The sequence below is a fragment of the Hylobates moloch genome, unplaced genomic scaffold (assembly GCF_009828535.3).
Source record: "Hylobates moloch isolate HMO894 unplaced genomic scaffold, HMol_V3 SCAFFOLD_21, whole genome shotgun sequence".
NCBI classification, from domain to species: Eukaryota; Metazoa; Chordata; class Mammalia; order Primates; family Hylobatidae; genus Hylobates; species Hylobates moloch.
The window spans coordinates 26,391,407-26,410,914 of record NW_026652296.1 but is presented as its reverse complement, the minus strand read 5'-3'; the positions used below and the strand labels follow the sequence as shown (position 1 = coordinate 26,410,914).

General features: G+C 41.8%; 1 protein-coding gene across 4 annotated transcripts in view; it reads left to right on the top strand.

The window, feature by feature from the left end:
• ITCH (itchy E3 ubiquitin protein ligase) overlaps positions 1-19,508 on the top strand; it is a 170,613-nt gene that overhangs the window by 24,132 nt on the left and 126,973 nt on the right. For 2 of the 4 annotated variants that reach the window (XR_009211553.1, XM_032141887.2), the window contains exon 3: positions 6,775-6,865. Coding sequence is in view for 2 of the 4 variants with exons in the window: in XM_032141887.2 (XP_031997778.1) it covers positions 6,796-6,865 (70 nt within the window). In the remaining 2 variants the exon portion in view is untranslated. Of the gene's footprint in view, positions 1-5,710; positions 5,892-6,753; positions 6,866-19,508 lie in introns of all 4 variants that reach the window. The other 2 variants (XR_009211554.1, XM_032141888.2) reach the window with 2 other exon arrangements.

Genomic DNA, 19,508 nt, shown 5'->3' with positions numbered 1-19,508 from the left:
GCAATTATAAAGTGCTAAGTATTGACCCAGCTGGGCACAGTGGCTTATCCTTGTAATCCCAGCACTTTGGGAGGCCAAGGCAGGAGGATCACTTACTTGAGCCCAGGAGTCCGAGACTAGCCTGGGCAATATAGTGAGACCCTGTCTCTATCTCCTTGTAAAAAATTAGGTGGGCCTCTGGTATGTGGCTGTTAGTCTCAGTTACTCAGGAGGCTGAAGCAGGAGGATTGTTTCAGCCCAGGTGGTTGAGGCTGCAGTGAGCTCGATCACACTACGGCACTCTAGCATAGGCAACAGAGCGAGACCCTGTCCCCTCCCCCCGCCCCCCCAAAAAAAGACCCTGTTTTGAGTTTCTTTGTAACTGACAGACTAATAGGTAATAGAGTTTTAAAATATTGTTATTAGATGTTTTTTTTTTTTTTTTTGAGATGCAGTCTCCCTCTGTCACCCAGACTGGAGTGTAGTGGCATGATCTTAGCTCACTGTAACCTCCGCCTTCTGGGTTCAAGCAGTTCTCCTGCCTCAGCCTCCCAAGTAGCTGGGATTACAGGTACCTGCCATCATGCCCGGCTGATTTTTGAATTTTTAGTAGAGATAGGGTTTCACCATGTTGGCCAGGATGGTCTTAATCGCTTGACCTTGTGATCCACCCACCTCAGCCTCCCGAAGTGCTGGGATTACAGGTGTGAGCCACAGCACCCAGCCATGATTTAGATTCAAACTGTATCTTCATTGGTTCCAGTCACAATGGTTTACAGTGCTAAGTAAAGCTGTAGATTGCATACCACTGTACTTGTGAAGGCTTTTTTTTTTTTTTTTTGAGACACAGTCTCACTGTGTTGCCCAGGCTGGAATGCAGAGGTGCAGTCACAGTTTACTGCTGCCTCAACTTCCTGAGTTCAAGCAGTCCTCCCAGTTTGGCCTCCCATGTAGCTGGGACTATAGGCATGTACCACTGCACCTGGCTAATTTTTAAATTTTTTGTAGAGATGGGGGTCTCACTGTATTGCCCAGGCTGGTCTTCTGAAGGCTTTTAGTTTGTTTGCTTGTTTGTTTTTAAATCTTGCTTGCTTGCTTTTCTTTTCTTTCTTTTTGAGATGAGGTCTTGCTCTGTCACCCAAGATGGATTGCAGTGGCCTGATCACAGCTCACTGCAGCCTCTACCTGCTGGTCTCTGGTGATCTTTGTGCCTCAGCCTCCCAGTTAACTGGGACAACAGGCGCATGCCACCACATCCAGCTAATTTTTTATTTTCTGTAGAGACATGATTTTGCTCTCACGGATCTGTCCAACCAATAAACAAACACAAAAAAGTTATGATACTCAGGGCAAAGTTTTCTCTAACTCCTCAAAAGGACTTGAATTTAGGACATCTTTCTTACTGAGACATACAAAGGCTTAAAAGTATCTATTATAATCTAAAACACTCTCCACTGTCTAACATCTGTCCTCCAAATGAGAGCACTAATAGCCTATTCAAAAGAGTCTCTAATTATGAATGTCAAGTTACAAAGAATGTTTTTTTGTTCTTAGGTCTATGAAGATAACACAAAAGCAACAAGTGAAAACACAATGCATAAAGTTTCACTTTAGTCCCCTTATAACAGAAAACAAGAGATGAAGATAAGAGCACTTTTGCTGTCCTAGAACTTAAAATGAAAATCTAAGAGAGACCCATAATATAAATACAGTCATCCCTTGGTATATGTGGGGATTGCTTCTAGGACCACCACATATAACCACATCAGTGCATGCTCTGAAGTACGCCCTGTGGAACCTGCATATGTGAAAAGTCCTTCCCATAGACTTGGGTTTCACATCCCATGAGAACTGTATTTTCAATTGGTGTTTTTTATTTTTATTTTTTATTATTTTTTAAAAAATTTTTAATTAAATAGAAATGAAGTCTCACTATGTTGCCCACACTGCTTTCAACCTTCTGGGCTCAAGCAACCCTCCCCACTCAGCCTTCCAAAGTACTGGGATTACGGACGTGAGCCACTGCTCCTGGCCTCAATCTGTGTGTGGTTGAAAAAAGGCTGCATATAAGTGGATCTGTGCAGTTCAAACCAGTTGTTGGGCAAGAGCCAACTGTAATTAGAATTATAAAAATTGATGCCATGCTCTCTGTGTGAGTAACAATGCAGTAAGAATATGCAGATTTTAGTCACTAATTTTGACTTCGTGGAAAAGGAACTGCAGACTAGATGCTACAGAAGAGAAACACTTGAGGGTGAAAAAGATTAACAGCAAGAAAATGGGAAAGAGACTAAGAAATCCAGTTTCTTACAAAAACATATTCGATAGAAACTTAGGAACAGAAGTGATGTCTTGGTTGGCCATGAGATAGTAGATCCCTACAACCACTAGAAAGTGTCCATTAGGGACATTATCCCTTTAGGGTAATGTGCAGGTGGTCATGTTTCAGACTTTATTACTGAAAGTCGTGACCACGGGGAGGTTAGATAAGCATCTTTATAAGGGGTTATCTATGTTACAGGCATTATTTAAAGACTTTGCTGAAGAACACCTTGGTATGCAGGAATCAAACATTGGTCAGGGCCAGGCACTTTGGGAGGCCAAGGTGGGTGGATCATTTGAGGTCAGGAGTTTGAGACCAGCCTGGCCAGCATGGTGAAGCCCCATCTCTACTAAAAATACAAAAATTAGCCAGGTGTGGTTGTGGGTGTCTGTAGTCCCAGCTACTGGGGAGGCTAAGGCAGGAGAGTCGCTTGAACCTGGGAAGTGGAGGTTGCAGTGAGCCAAGACTGTGCCACTGCACTCCAGCCAGGGTGACAGAGTGAGACTCTGTCTCAAAAAAAAAAAAAAAATTGGTTAGCATGATGGTTTCACTTCAAGATGGCATCACTCTTGCATGCAACAGACAGTTTTCCTACAACTGTCTTTAATTCTACAGATACTCTGTCAGTCTTTAAAATGAAACTATAAATTATAGATTATCTACATTTATGGATGAAGAAAGTGTGGCTTAGAGAAATTCAGTAATTTGCTCAAGTTCACAGAGTAACAGTTCAGGAATGTTGATCTAGATCTGTCTGACTTCACAGTTGGCATACATAATTACCGTGCTGTAATGTCTTCTGTAATACATGGTATAGAATTGACAAGAATTTTTTTTGAGACGAAGTCTAGCTCTGTTTCCCAGGCTGGAGTGCAATGGCACAATGCTGGTTCACTGCAATCTCAGCCTTCCAGGTTCAACGATCCCCCCGCCTCAGCCTCCCAAGTAGCTGGGATTACAAGCGTGTACCACCATACCTGACTAATGTTTGTATTTTTAGTAGAGACGAGGTTTCACTATGTTGGCCAGGCTGGTCTCGAGCTCCTGACCTCAGGTGATCCACCTACCTCAGCCTCCCAAAGTGCTGGGATTACAGGCGTGAGCCACTATGCCCAGCCTAGATTTAATCTTTTTTTTTCTTTTTTGAGATGGAGTTTTGCTCTTGTTGCCCAGGCTGGAGTGCAATGGCGCAATCTTGGCTTACTGCCTCCCGGGTTCAAGCGGTTCTCCTGCCTCAGACTTCCGAGTAGCTGGAATTATAAGCATCCACCACCACGCCCAGCTAATTTTTTGTATTTTTAGTAGGGATGGGGTTTCAACATGTTGGCCAGGCTGGTGTTGAACTCCTGACCTCAGGTGAACCACCCGCCTTGGCCTCCCAGAGTGCTGGGATTACAGGATTGAGTCACCATGCCCGGCCTAGATTTAATCATTTTAACCATGTATGCAGTTGTAAATAATAGTCAGACCTAAGAGTCTGGCGCTCAGGGGAGAGGATGGGACTTGAAGTGTAGATTATCTATTTTTTTCTACTTTGTTTTATGCTGTTTTTTAAATTGTACAAGTCAACAATGATACATGTTTTATTTTTAGAACTTCAAACAATACATACAAAACTACAGTTCCCTATGACCACGTACTTGAGTACACAGGTGCCCTCCTCCTCAATGGAATGTATACTTTTTCTGCATTTATTTACAAGTATTTGTACCCGTAGGAATATATAGTGTTTTAGTTTGCAAAAATAGTATCATACTGTACATACTGATGGGGTGATCATTTTGTGATCTACCCCACCCCAACTCATGCATGCTATTCTGCAGCTTTAAAGATGTTCTTGGGATCTTTCAATTTCAGTCATTAATAAGTTACTTATTTTGATACCTGCATAGTAATCTGTTCTGTGGTATGAATATGTGATTTATTTAATATATGAATATGCCAATTGATAATATAGTTTGTTTCTAATTTTTTTGATATTATACAAATAGTGATTTTTATTCTTTTCAAGAATTTAAAATGCTCGGTGAATTTTAGTATGTAAAACTAGTATGTATATGTACATAAATTATTGAAATTACTAGGATGTTTTTGGCAGAGCACCTCACAATTCTACCATAATGATTCTCTGTAATTATCTGGAGAGTCATTGTTCTTAAAAATGTTTGCAGTCTGTGCTTTCATTAATCTTTTCTACATGAAGTTAATTTTAGTTTTTAAAATATACTTAATTTTTGTGGAGATTTAAATTTTTTTGCAACTTTGTAATTAATGTTAATTTATATTTAGAATAATTTATACTGTACTATTAGAAAGGGCATTTTCTTGAAATAAATTATTAGTGGAGATGAGCGACTATTGATGGAGATGAGTACCTTTATCATGCAGAATATCAGCACCCAGATATTGGACTTTTCTCACTGCCCCTTAATTTACTTTTTTTGATATTGTCGTTCTATGGCAATCAGGCTTTTGGATATTGAGGAGGAAGTAATAACTGTACATAATGTGATAATGATGTCTTTGAGGACCCTTCTCATAACAAGCCATTTGAATTGGAATAATATCTTGTACAATATGGTGTTAAGGCGTTTAGGTTACATCTCTTTTTTTTTTTTTTTTTTTGAGACGGAGTCTCGCTCTGTCGCCCAGACTGGAGTGCAGTGGCGCAATCTCGGCTCACTGCAAGCTCCGCCTCCCAGGTTCACGCCATTCTCCTGCCTCAGCCTCTCCGAGTAGCTGGGACTACAGGCGCCCGCCACCACGCCCGGCTAATTTTTTTTTTGTATTTTTAGTAGAGACAGAGTTTCACCGTGGTCTCGATCTCCTGACCTCGTGATCCGCCCGCCTCGGCCTCCCAAAGTGCTGGGATTACAAGCGTGAGCCACCGCACCCGGCCTCTCATTTCTTAATATATTCTGGATGACTTCTAATGACTTTATGCTGTTTACCTTTCATATTTAAAATAAGAGGGTTCTTTTAGCAGATTTTGGTTATAAAACATCTGAAATAGTGTAATTTAAATAAACAAGGTAAAGGAAAAAATATATATATTATGCCAAGAAAATGAGCTAGTCCTTATAGTTGAGACCAAATTTTAGCTTTGAGCATTTCTGTGTGCAAGCACAGAATGCAGTCGGTTGGATTTTATAGGGTTCATCTCAGTAGGAATTATTACTCTATTTCATTTTTGCAGAATTGAGAAGCCATCATAATTGTTTTATATTTAAATTTTTAAACGGAAACCTAAATTTGCATAAAAACTCAAGACAGCGTTTACAGTTGCAAGGCATTTTGTTTGCCTTATTGTATTTGTGTACTTCTTACATAGTACCTGGCAAACAGTAAGTGCCAAGTACATTTAGTTTGATTTTATTTTTTATTGTATCTTATTTCTTCTTTTTTGAGGTAGAGTCTTCCTCTGTTGCCCAGGCTGGAGTACAGTGGTGTCATCACAGCTCACTGCAGACTTGACCTCCTGGGTGAGGAGTGGTGGTGTGCACCAGTGGTCCCAGCTACTCAGGAGGCTGAAGCAGAAGGACCCCCCAGCCCGGGAGGTGCTCCAGAACACCCCAGCTAGGGTGACAGAGTGAGAGTCTTTCTCAAAAAATAAATAAGTAAATAAAGTTGCTTGGGACATGTTATATAGATGCTATTTAAAGCTATCTGGATAGATAATATCCTCCAGGTTATAATCATCTGTACCCCATTGTGTGATGGGGTGATCATTTTGTGATCCACCCCACCCAAACTCATGCATGCTAACAGTTATGTATGCCTTTTCTCCAATTTATCTGCCTGCATTTTGTCAGATGATTTTCAGTGAACCTTCACTGGGCAAAGGGGAAGTCTTCTCTTGGCCCCTGTAGTGCTAACAAGCATTGACTTCTAAATGGGTAATTTGGTCAGGAGTGGTGGCTCACGCTGTAATCCAGCACTTTGGGAAGTCAGGGTGGGAGGATCACTTGAGCCCAGGAGTTTGAAACCAGCCTGGGCAATATAGTGAGATCCTGTCTCTACCAAAAATTTGGAAAATTAGGCGAGCATGGTGGCACCCACTTATAGTCCTACCTACTTGGGACTGGGTAATATCCTCAAGGCAATGAGCGTAGAGAGAAGAGGGAACCAAGAGCTAAGCTCTAGGATATGGTAGCATTAAGATAATGGAGAAAAGAAAAGAAATCATCAGAGGATACTGAGAAGGAACAATCTGTGTGGTAGGACACAAACCTGGAGAATATATCTTGGGAACTGAAGGGAAGAAAGTAAAACATGGAGGAGGGGATGAACAGTCATGTCAGATTTTGCCAGTAAGTTAGGTAGGATAAAGACTAGAATTGAAAATTGTGTTTAGCAATGTAAAACATGCTTTGTTACATGATCTTCAGTAATAAATAGCCAGGTTAGCACTATTTGCATATGTTTTTAATGGGAATTTTTGATGTTTACAGTGTCTCCTTTGCCATGTTCAGGTTTTCCAACCTATTGGTGGTATGTCTGACAGTGGATCACAACTTGGTTCAATGGGTAGCCTCACCATGAAATCACAGCTTCAGATCACTGGTAAGTTTTAGAAACATCGGCTACTTTACTTTGTTTTCCCCCGTATGATTAAAAAATAATCCTGAGAAGGCCAGGCATGGTGGCCCATGCCTGTAATCTCAGCACTTTGGGAGGCTGAGGTGGGCGGGTCACTTGAGTCCAGGAGTTTGAGACCAGCCAGGCCAACATGGAGAATACAAAATTAGTTGGGCATGGTGGTGCACACCTGCTGTCCCAGCTACTCTGGAGGCTGAGGCATGAGAATCGCTTGACCTTGGGAGGTAGAGGTTGCAGTGAGCTGAGGTTACGCCACTGCACCCCAGCCTGAGTGATACGGTGAGACTGTCTCAAAAAAAAATAAAATAAAATCTTAAGAGAACAAAATATTTAATGGCTGTTACATGTCAGGTGCTCAATTAATATTTGCTGAATGAATGAAGGTGTATAGATACATAATTTTTATTGTAGAATATTCTTGGATATTTTACAGTTTTTTTTTTCCTTAAACATGGGCACCTGGGTAGTTGCTAATTTTGTTTGTTTGGTATTGTATTAACAGCTTTATTGAGATATAATTCATATCCCCTACAGGTTACCCATTTATTTATTTACTTATAACAGTGACACAATCATGCAACCTCCTGCTACGGTGACTACAGTTGTGCACCACCATGCCCAGCAAATTCTGTAGTTTTTTGTAGAGATGGGGTCTCACTATATTGCCCAGGCTGGTTTCGAATGCCTGAGCTTAAATGATCCTCCCACTAGGGCCTGACAAAAGGCAGATAAATAGGAGAAAAGGCGTACATCTTATTAGCATGCATGGGTAGGGGTGGGATGGATCACAGAATGATTATCCCATCATGCAATGGGGTACAAAATGGTTATATACTACTCTTCTTCATAGGGGAAAGGGAGATGGGGAAGTGTGGGTGATTTTAGAGGAATGGTAAATGATTTTTAGGGGAATTCAGAGGGCTCGAAGAACGTACAATGGCCTGGGACAAAGTCTGTTTGGCCCACAGAATAGATAGTGGTTTATGACAAAAGTCTCTCCAGGTCCAGGTCTGTTAAAAGACTTCAGTCAGCTGGGCACGGTGGCTCACACCTGTAATCCCAGCACTTTGGGAGGTCGAGGTGGGCAGATCACCTGAGATCAGGAGTTTGAGACCAGCCTGGCCAACACGGTGAAACCCCGTCTCTACTAAAAATAAAATCAGCTGTGCGTGGTGTTGCACACCTGTAATCCCAGCTACATGGGAGGCTAAGGCAGGAGAATCACTTGAACCTAGGAGGCGGAGGTTGCAGTGAGCCGAGATCATGCCATTGCACTCCAGCCTGGGTGACAGAGCGAGACTCCCATCTCAAAAAACAAAAAAAAAAGACTTCAGTTTTTATATTCCTGCTATATAAGTTTAGTTATTGAAAACTCAGGGAAGAGAACAACGGTAATTGTAATTGTTTTCTTCTTTGGTGGATCTGGACTTAGGCAGATAAGAGAACTTCAGAAAACAACTTCATGCTGTACTTTGAGAGAAAGAAGATTGAGGGAGGGGAGCTGCAGGGTTCAGAGAGACCTTGAGAGACTCATTTAATTCAACAAGTCAAAGCACCATATTTTGGGATATCAGTTTCTGAGCCCCAAAAGTACATTCACAGAGTTGTGCAACCATCACCACAATCAACTTTAAAATATTTTCGTCCTTCCAGACAGAAGCCCTGTACTCATTAGCAGTCACTCTCCGTTTAACCCATCCACCCAAAAACCCAGGCAACTCCTGATCTTTCTGTCTCTAGATTTGCCTATTCTGGATCTCGCATATAAGTGGAATTGTACAATGTGTGGCCTTTTGTGTCTTCTTTGGGCAGACTGTTTTCAAGGTTCATCCATGTTGTAGCATGTATCATTACTTAATTCCTTTTTTTGCTAAATGATATTTTATTGTATGAGTATACCAAATTTTAAAAATCCATTCTTCAGGTGAGGGATGTTTGGGTTGTTTCTACTTTTCGGATTTTGTGAAAAATGCTATAAACATTTGTGTACAACTTTTTGTGAGAATGTATGTTTTCAGTTTTCTTGGGTATATACCTAAGAGTGAAATTCCTAGGTTATATGGAATCCGTGTTTGTTAGCATTTTGAGGAATTCCAAATTATTATTATTTTTTTCTTTTTCTTTTCTTTTTCTTTTTTTTTTGAGACAGAATTTTGCTGTGTTGCCTAGGTTGGGGTGCAGTGGTGTGATCTCGGCTCACTGCAACCTCCGCCTCCTGGGTTCAAGTGATTCTCATGCCTCAGTCTTCCGAGTAGCTGGGACTACAGGCATGCACAACCATGTGTAGCTAATTTTTGTATTTTTAGTAGAGACGGGGTTTCACCATGTTGGCCAGGCTGGTCTCGAACTCCTGACCTCAGGTGATCCACCCACCTCGGCCTACCAATGTGCTGAGATTACAGGTGTGAGCCACTGCACAGGCCCAGATTATTTTTCAATGCAGCTGCGCCGTTTTGCATTCCCACTAGCAATATTTGAGGATTCCGATTTCTCTACATTCTTGCCAGTGATTTTTTTTTTTTTGAGACGGAGTCTTGCTCTGTCGCCCAGGCTGGAGTGCAGTGGCGTGATCTTGGCTCACTGCAAGCTCTGCCTCCTGGGTTCACGCCGTTCTCCTGCCTCAGTCTCCCGAGTAGCTGGCACTACAGGCGCCCGCCACCATGCCCGGCTAAATTTTTTTGTATTTTTAGTAGAGACGGATTTCCACCATGTTAGCCAGGATGGTCTCGATCTCCTGACCTCGTGATCCGCCTGCCTCGGCCTCCCAAAGTGCTGGGATTACAGGCTTGAGCCACTGCGCCCAGCCTATCTTTTTTATGATAGCCATTCTAGTGAGTGTGAAGTAGTACTTTACTCTGTGTGTGTGTGTGTGTGTGCGGGCGCGCATGTTTTATCTATTTAATTTTGTTTTTTTGTTTTTTCTTTTTTTGAGACCAGGTGACAGTCTGCTCTGTCACCCAGGCTGGAGTGTAGTGGTGCAGTCATGGCTCACTGCAATCTCTAACTTCTGGGCTGAAGTGATCCTGCCACCCCAGCCTTCTGAGTAGCTGGGACTACAGGCATGCACCACCCTACCCAGCTCCCTGTCGTGGTTTTGGCTTGTACTCCTCTGATGGCTAATGATATTGTCTTTTCATGTGCTTATTGGTCATTTTTGTATCTTTTTAGAGAAATGTCTATGTCCTTTGTTTGCTATTGTAAATTAATGCCTCTGTCACTATTGTTAATTAATATCTCTGTTTATTTCTTCCTCTAATCATTTCATGTATTACTTTCAGATTAATGTTCTTAATATGCCATCCAATATGTTTCATTCCTGCTCAAAAACCTTAGGTACTTCTCTTAGACTATGGTATAGAATTTCTTTAGTATGAGCTAAGACCCTTCACTCTCTGTCTACATATGGTCTCTTTGTAGGTTTTTTTGTTTTTTTTGAGACAGAGTCTCGCTCTGTCACCCAGGCTGGAGTGCAGTGGTGCAGTCTTGGCTCACTGCAGCCTCCGCCTCCCAGGTTCAAGCAGTTCTCTGCCTCAGCCTCGCAAGTAGCTGGGGTTATAGGTCCCCACCACCATGCCTGGCTAATTTTTGCATTTTTAATAGAGATGAGGTTTCACCATCTTGGCCAGGCTGGTCTTGAACTCCTGACCTCATGATCCACCCACCTTGGCCTCCCGAAGTGCAGGGATTACAGGCATGAGCCACCCTGCCCGGCCTGTAAGTCTTTGTATGTGAACCGTTTGTACTAGCTAGAATGATTCACTGGATTTTCCTCAGACGTGTATGTATTTCTGTCACACAATGAAAACCTCAGTCTCTCTCCCTTTAATTTGATAGCATTTATTGATTATAGAACAATTATCATCCCCTGTATTTTAGTTTCAACTATGCCTGGCTTATAGCTTCTTCTGGATTATGAATAGGTTAGGTCACAGATCATATCTTATCATTATTATTTTCCTCAAAACCTAAAGGCGATTGAATATAAAAATAATACTGTCTTAATGTAACCACATCATAGAATTTTTTCGGATTTCCTTCACTAACTCTGGTATCTTTCCTTAGCAGTATCTGTTTCTTAAAGAAAGATATTACTATTTCTTAGTTAAAGCCAGATTCTAATTTTTTTTCCCCACCCCCCCATCCTCAATCTTGAGGCTGACTTATATCAGACCAGAATTCTTGTGACTTCTTTTTGGCAGCTTAAAGTTGAAAGCTTTTATTAGAACAGTCTTTTAAAACATTCTGTACCTTTTCAGATTACATAAATAATATACATTTTTACTGATTTAAAAAAGTAAATTATTCTCAAAGACAATGATTAATAGTTTTCTTTGCATAAACTGTCTTATTTGCTATCATCATTATTGAATTTTTTTTTTTTTTTTACTGTAATGATAAACAGTAATTGCACCTCAAAAAGTCATAATCCGTAGCCATCTCAGATTTTTTTCTTTTTGAGATGGGGTCTCACCCTGTCATCCAGGCTGGTGTGCAGTAGCGTGATCATTGGCTCACTGCAACCTTGATCTCCCAGGGTCAGGTGAGCCTCCCACCTCAGCCTCCTAAGTAGCTGGAACTACAGGTGTGCGCCACCACACCCGGCTAATTTTTGTTTTTGTTTGTTTAAATTTTTTTTGAGATGGAGTCTCGCGCGTGTTGCCCGGCTAGCTCAGTCGGTAGAGCATGAGATGGAGTCTCGCTCTGTTGCCCAGGTTGGAGTGCAGTGGCGCAATCTCGGCTCACTGCAAGCTCCGCCTCCCGGGTTCACGCCATTCTCCTGCCTCAGCCTCTCCGAGTAGCTGGGACTACAGGCGCCCGCCACCACGCCTGGCTAATTTTTTGTATTTTTAATAGAGACGGGGTTTCACCGTGGTCTCGATCTCCTGACCTCGTGATCCGCCCGCCTCGGCCTCCCAAAGTGCTGGGATTACAAGCGTGAGCCACCGCGCCCGGCCAATTTTTGTATTTTTTACAGAGATGGCGTTTTGCCCTGTTGCCCAGGCTGGTCTCAAACTCCTGAGCTCAGGTGATCCACCCACCTCAGCCTCCTAAAGTGCTTGTATTACAGGTGTGAGCCACCTCACTCAGCCCCATCTCAGATTTTTAAAATCTTGGGTCTAAAATATTCTTTTTCTTTTTTTTTTTTGAGACACAGTTTCCCTTTTGTTGCCCAGGATGGAGTGCAATGGTGTGATCTCGGCTCACTGCAACCTCTGCCTCCCAGATTCAAGCAATTCTCCTGCCTCAGCCTCCCAGATAGCTGGGATTACAGGCACCCGCTGCTATGCCTGGCTGATTTTTGTATTTTTAGTAAAAACGGGTTTTCATCATGTTGGTCAGGCTGGTCTTGAACTCCTGACCTCAGGTGATCCACCCGTCTCTGCCTTCCAAAGTGCTGGGATTATAGTTGTGAGCCACCGCGCCTGGCCTTAAATATTCTCTTTTTTATAAATTTTTTTCTTTTTTTTTATTCATTGCTTGCTAATTGGGTCTAAATATTCTGAGAATGCTCAAGTATAGGGCAAAAAACAAACACCATGAATAATGGATAATAGTTCAGCAAACATATTATTAGATATGAAACAGAACATAAGATAAAAGACAGAAGTGTCAACTTTAATAGAATCAAATGCCCTTCATAATTCATTGAGTTACTTTAGTTTTGATGCTAGAACGCTTAGAACTAAGTATTTTGCACAAATCTCCTTAATGACATCATGAGTTTTAATCTCTTAATGGGTCAGTTATAGTATTTGTTTTATTGTAAGCTGCCTCAATGCCTTTTGAGAATCAAGGAAGGAATAAATATGCAAGTGTGAAAAATAAATGTCAGGCTGGGCGTGGTGGCTCTCACCTGTAATCCCAGCACTTTGGGAGGCCGAGGTGGGCGGATCACCTGAGGTTGGGAGTTCGAGACCAGCCTGAGCAACATGGAGAAACCCCGTCTCTAGTAAAAATACAAAATTAGCCGGGCATGGTGGCACATGCCTGTAATTCCAGGTACTCGGGAGGCTGAGGCAGAAGAATCGCTTGAACCTGGGAGGCAGAGATTGCAGTAAGCTGAGATTGTGCCATTACACTCCAACCTGGGCAACAACAGCGAAACTGTCTCAAAAAATAAATAAAATAAAAATAAATGTCACCATGTATTGTAATGGCAAGAAGGGATAACTGGTCAGGAAAAAGAGATCAGTATTTGACTAGAGTCACTGGGAAAGAAGGTAGTGTTTGAAGGATTGCTGCTATTTATTTATTTATTTTAAGAGACAGGGTTGGCCGGGCATGGTGGCTCACACCTGTAATCCCAGCACTTTGGGAGGCTGAGGCGGGCAGATCACTTGAGGTCAGGAGTTCAGGACAGCCTGGCCAACATGGTGAAACCCTGTTTCTACTAAAAAATACAAAAATTAGCCAGGTGTGGTCGCACGTGCCTGTAATCCCAGCTACTCGGGAGGCTGAGGGAGGAGAATCACTTGAACCTGGGAGACGGAGGTTGCAGTGAGCCGAGATCGCACCCCTACACTCCAGCGTGGGTGACAGAGCGAGACTCTGTTTTTTTGTAAAATGAGGGTCTCACTCCGTCACCCAGGATGGAGTATAGTGGCACAATCACGGCTCACTGAAGCCTTAACCTCCTGGGCTGAAGCAGTCCTCTCGCCTCGTCCTCTGGAGTGGCTAGGACTACAGGCATATACCACCCACCACACTTGAGTAATTAAAAAAAATTGTGTGGTTTTTTTTTTTTGTTTTTTTTTTTAAAGACGGAGTCTCGCTCTGTTGCCAGGCTGGAGTGCAGTGGTGCGATCTTGGCTCACTGCAACCTCTGACTCCCTGGTTCAAGCAATTCTTCTGCATCAGCCTCCTGAGTAGCTGGGATTACAGGCACGTGCCACCAAGCCCAGCTGATTTTTGTATTTTTAGTAGAGACGGAATTTTATCATGTTGGCCAAGATGGTCTCGATCTCCTGACCTCGTGATCTGCCCACCTCAGCCTCCCAAAGTGCTGGAATTATAGGCGTGAGCCACTGTGCCTGGCCAAAACATTTTTTTGGTAGAGACAAGGTCTTGCTATGTTGCCCAGGATGGTCTTGAACTCCTGGCCTCAAGTGATGCTCCCAGCCTTTCCATAAGTGTTGGAATTATAGGCCTGAGCCACTTTCCCTGACCTAGGATTGCTGCTGTTTAAATGCAGAAAAGTAGAAAAGGACCCTTTGAGGAGACAGCATGAGCAAGACACATGAAAGAAGAGAGTACACAAAACTTGCCCTAATACCCATGAAAGCCCCTATAATAGGGGAGCCCTGAGAATGGGAATGGCTGTGTCTTTCAGGTGTGCCTTAAAAAGAAATTTATTGCTAAGGGAGATGGAGATGGAAAGTAATCAGTGTTTGTAACAAAGTGTGGTTAGATTTGTGTTTTAGAAAGTTAGAGAAAAAAATTTCTTTCTTTTTTTGTTTTTGTTTGAGACAGTCTTGTTGTGTCGCCCAGGCTGGAGTGCAGTGGTGTGATCTCAGTTGACTGCAATCTCTGCCTACCATGCCCACCCCCTTACCTACTTATTTATTTATTTATTGAAACAGAGTCTCGCTCTGTCACCCAGGCTGGAGTGCAGTGACTTGATCTTGGCTCACTGCAACCTCCGCCTCCCAGGTTCAAGCGATTCTCATGCCTCAGCCTCCCCAGTAGCTGGGATTGCAGGCATGCACCACTGTGCCTGGCTCACTTTTTGTATTTTTAGTAGAGATGAGGCTTTACCATGTTGTCCAGGCTGGTCTCAAACTCCTGACCTCAAGTAATTTGCCCACCTCGGCCTCCCAGAGTTCTGGAATTACAGGCGTGAGCCATTGTTCCCAGCCAATTTTTAAATTTTTGTAAAGACACATTCTCATTGTGTTGCCCAGGCTGGTCTTGGATTTTTTGAATCAGCTCTTCGTTTCTTCTTATCATTTAGCCAGGGTCTTTACCTTGGATGTAAGTCAGTTTTCTTATGTCCTTCCCTGTCTATTTACCTGTTTCCCATTTAATTATGCCTATGTATAACCTCAGCTATTATACTGAACTCATCTGTGTCTTCTTTTTTTTGACCGGGAAATTTTTTTTTTAATTACAAGCTCAACCCATTTGTTCTGTTTCAAAGGTGCAGTACTTTTCTTCATTTATTAGTGAAAGAAGTTAAGAAATTAACTTTCCAAAAAAATCAGCAAATGGCAAACAAATGTCCTTGAAAGTCACAGTCACATATAGTGTCTGCTAGAAAAGAGGAGGGGTAAGACAGCCTCCACCTACTTTCACGAGTTTCATCAAATACTGGTTCTACTCAAGGGTGGAGTAAAAAGGCAACTAACTTTCTAAAAGGAGTATGTTATTAAATGAGGCATTTACTATACTCCTTCCTAAAAGCCCCAGATGGGAAACATGTTTTCTCAACTAGATCTAGGAAGTAGACTGTGGAATCAGTCGGTCCTCCTCACCTTAAGGGCTATCCACTGGTTAATGAATTAAAAAAAAAAAAAAAAGACTGAAAAAGAAACCTCACACACACTCCCCCCTAAAAAAGAGGAGGGGGGAAAAACCACTAAGATGTCCCAGAGTGGAATCAGGGAGCAGCTTCAACAATTCCAATTAGTCTGTTACAGAGTCATCCACAAGCATGCCTTGCTTTAAAAAAAAATATATATCTTGAAACAACAAAACTGAAACTAGTATTAATCACTTTTCTGACAATATACAATCATTCAAAATTAACTAGTACTGGGCTAGGGATATGGGGGGGCGGTGCATAACTATGGGCCTTGTCTCACATGAGTACATGTGGGTAGGTGCAGTGCATTGGTCATTATGGCAAAAATGAATTTTAATTTTTAAGCTTTAGTTTGACTTAAACATTGCTTTTAGTATGATGCCAACACCAGCTATGCAGAAAGGGCTCTGGAGAGATGTCCTAGCAGCACACATCTGCGGCTCTTCTTCGGTTCTGGAGGTTCCAGGGCAGCCAATATTGCTTCGTCAAATACATGCTTTATGCCTTTCTTTGTGAGTGCAGAACACTCCACATACTTGACTTGACAGTCCTCAGGTCATGGGCCAGCTTTTCAGCAGTCTCTGGAGTGATAGGCTTCTGTTTGTTCTTGGCAAGTTTCTCAATAGTAGAGGGGTCATCTTTGAGATCAGTTTGGGTCCCAACAAACAACAAAAGAGTCTTTGGACAGTGGCACCCACTTTTCTTTCACATTTTCAAATGAAAATGGAGAGATGGAGAGACCACTGAAAAATAGACTAGAAATACATCTGTGGATAACTCAGTAGTCATAATCCCTCATAATCCTCTTACTCTGCAGTATCAAAAAGTCCAAGAGTATATGGTTCTCCACCAGTCATAACTGTTATTGCATAGTTGTCAAAAACAGTTGGTACATATTTCGATGGAAATTTGTTGTGTTGTTTTACCAACAGCACCATCACCCACAACAACACACTTTTAATTGTCTGCATTGCTGAAATAGTTTTGTATCCACTTTAAGTATTTCAAATCTGATGTTGACCTCAGCTTCTCCACCGGGGTGTTGGCTCCTGTGTGTTTTTTATTTGATGTTTGTGGTATGCTAGCATTGGGCAAAATAAGGAAACTTTGGTATTTGCTAGAAATTTCTTATATTCTCATCTTTACTCCAAATTAAGAAAGAGATGTCATCTTGATTTTAGTTATTATTAATCGTAATTAAATATTACTGCATTTCCCAAATTTATTACAGTGCCATATATTTAGCTCTGATTGTTCAGGGACCAAAACGATCCCATATACTTATGTTTTTTTAAATTCCTTTAACAGTCCAGCAAACTAAGAATTTTATACTTGTGATTTAGTGTTTAGTTCTCTACAGGCAGGGCAGAATTCTTCCAAAGAGGTAGCTGTTGCTCTACTGGATTGATCTCTTACCTGGTTCATTATTCTGCTTATTTATTTAGTTTTGGCACTGTTTTTTGTTGTACCTTGTTCTCTGTAGCTTATCCAAAGTAGGTTGGATAAGCTACGGATCCATTCTTTTCTTGTATTTGTATTGTAAAATGTTTATGTTGTATCAGAGAGATACACTGAAGAACTGAAATCAGTTCAAAGCACTGACCTTCAGAACAGAAGGATCAGAGGAACATTAGTTTAAGCCATGAAAACGATTTGCATTAGGATGTGGGTATGTGTGTGAGAGAGAGAGAGAACACAAGCATGGGAGAGTGAGATAGCCAGCAAGTAATTATAATAAAGCAGAGAGACAGAAACTAGAAAGCAGGGAAACTTGTTTTCTACCATGACTAATAATCATTTGGTTCAACATATGTATTAAATACCTCTCAGATTAAATCCCAGAGTGCTCCAGAAATTGTAAAGATTGGCTATATCTGTGCAATCAAGAGGCTCACAGGGTGAGTTAAACAAGTAAAAACTAGTAAGACAAAATGAAAAGCTGACGGAGCCATACGTAAATATGGAAATACTCTGGAAGCATGGAGGTGGAAATAAGTTAACTTCTTAGGATTAAAGAAGCCTTCAGTCAAAGAGAGGGGGGACGTTTGTCTCTCAAGAAATAGAATTTTAATGGTTATAAAAGGAAAAAGGATCATTCTGAGTAGAGGGAGCAGCATGTGTAGAGGAATGAAAGTACATGGCCCATGTGAGGAACAGCAAATAACTAAGGGTGGCTAGAATATAGAGCTTTGGTAAGATATGATTTAGTAGGAGGCTGGAAGGGTAAGTTATAGCTGCATACTAAGCAAGGTAGAATGCCCCATAAGAGTTTAAACTTCATTTTTCAGGCAATGAAGAATCATTTAAGTAATGACACGATCACGTCTATTTTAGGAAAATAATTCTGGTGGCTGTGAGGGGTTGGATTGGAGAAGTGAGAGTAAAAACAGTTGTTTAGAGGCCTCTTATAGTAGCCCAGGTGTCAGATGAGACTGACATTTTTCTGGTCCTTTTTCTTCCAGTTTATAATGTATAGTTTTTTATTTTTTTGTTTAATTTACTATGGGACTTTAGTTTTCAGAAAGTAGTACATTGATTTATTTTATATTTGTAATATTATGACTATAACACAAGGTTTTGTTCAATCTAGACTTTGAGATTTGGATACTGAAATAATTTCTCCTGTCCAGGTTTTGCAATGTGACCCTTGAGCAAATTTTTAAATTCCACAGAGCTTCTGTCTTTTTTTTTTTTTTTTTTTTTTGTGACGGAGTTTCACTCTTGTCACCCAGGCTGGAGTGCAATGGTGTGATCTCAGCTCACTACAACCTCTGCCTCCCGGGTTCCAGTGATTCTCCTGCCTCAGCCTCCTGAGTAGCTGGGATTACAGGCACCTGCCACCATGTCTGGCTAATTTTTGTATTTTTAGTAGAGACAGGGTTTCACCATGTTTGTCAAGCTGGCTCCTGACCTCAGTTGATCCTTTTGACTCAGACTTCCAAAGTGCTGGGATTACAGGCATGAGCCACCACGTTCGGCTGCTTCTCTTTTTATGTGTAAAAATTAGGACAGTAATACCTGTTTCGCAGAATAGGTATTGATATTGAAATGACATTTACGTGCAGGCACATGGTAAATACTAACAATTGGTGCCCCTCCGCCCCCATGTAAAGTTTGTTAGGCCAGGCCTGGTGGCTCATGCCTGTAATTCCACCACTTTGGTAGGCCTTGGTAAGTGGATCTCTTGAGCCCAGGAGTACAAGACCAACTTGGGCAACATGGCAAAAGCTTGTCTCTACCAGAAAAAAATACAAAAATTTCCTGGATGTGGTGGCATGCACCTGTAGTCCCAGCCACTTGGGAGGCTGAGGTGGGAGGATGGATTGAGCCCAGGAGGTAGAGGTGGTTGCAGTGACCTGAGATTGTGCCACTGTTCTCCAGCCTGGGTGACAGAACCAGACCCTGTCTCAAAAAAAAAAAAAAAGGTTTCAGTGGGGTTTGGTAGGATTATGTAGCAAAATTGCTTCCACAAATTTGAATCCAGCTGGGCACAGTGGCTCACGCCTGTAATCCCAACACTTTGAGAGGCTGAGGCAAGTGGATCACCTGAGGTCAAGAGTTTGACACCAGCCTGATCAACATGGTGAAACCCCGTCTCTACTAAAAACACAAAAATTAGCTGGTTGTGGCGGCGCATGCCTGTAACCCCAGCTGCTTGGGAGGCTGAGGCGGGAAAATCACTTGAACCTGGCAGGCAGAGTTTGCAATGAGCTAAGATCACGCCATTGCACTCTAGCCTGGGCAACAAGAGCGAAACTCCGTCTCAAAAAAAAAAAAAAAAAAAAAAAAAAAGTTTGAATCCTAGAAAGCCCTACCAGGGGCAGATCATTTCCTTCCTGTCAGCCCTGCATTGCTCTTTGTTCTAGGTTTAATCAGTTTCAGAGTGCCACAAGAGGCCCTGAAATATAATGAGTGTATGTATAATTGTTTGGGCTATTTCACCTTTTCTTAGACCAGAAATGTATTAAAAGTAGAAATTTTATGTTTTTCTGTGTAATCCTGCGATTACATTTGGCTCTATATTAAGCACTAGAGCTTTAATTGTACTTTTTTAAATTATTTTTTAATAGAGATGAGGTCTCACTA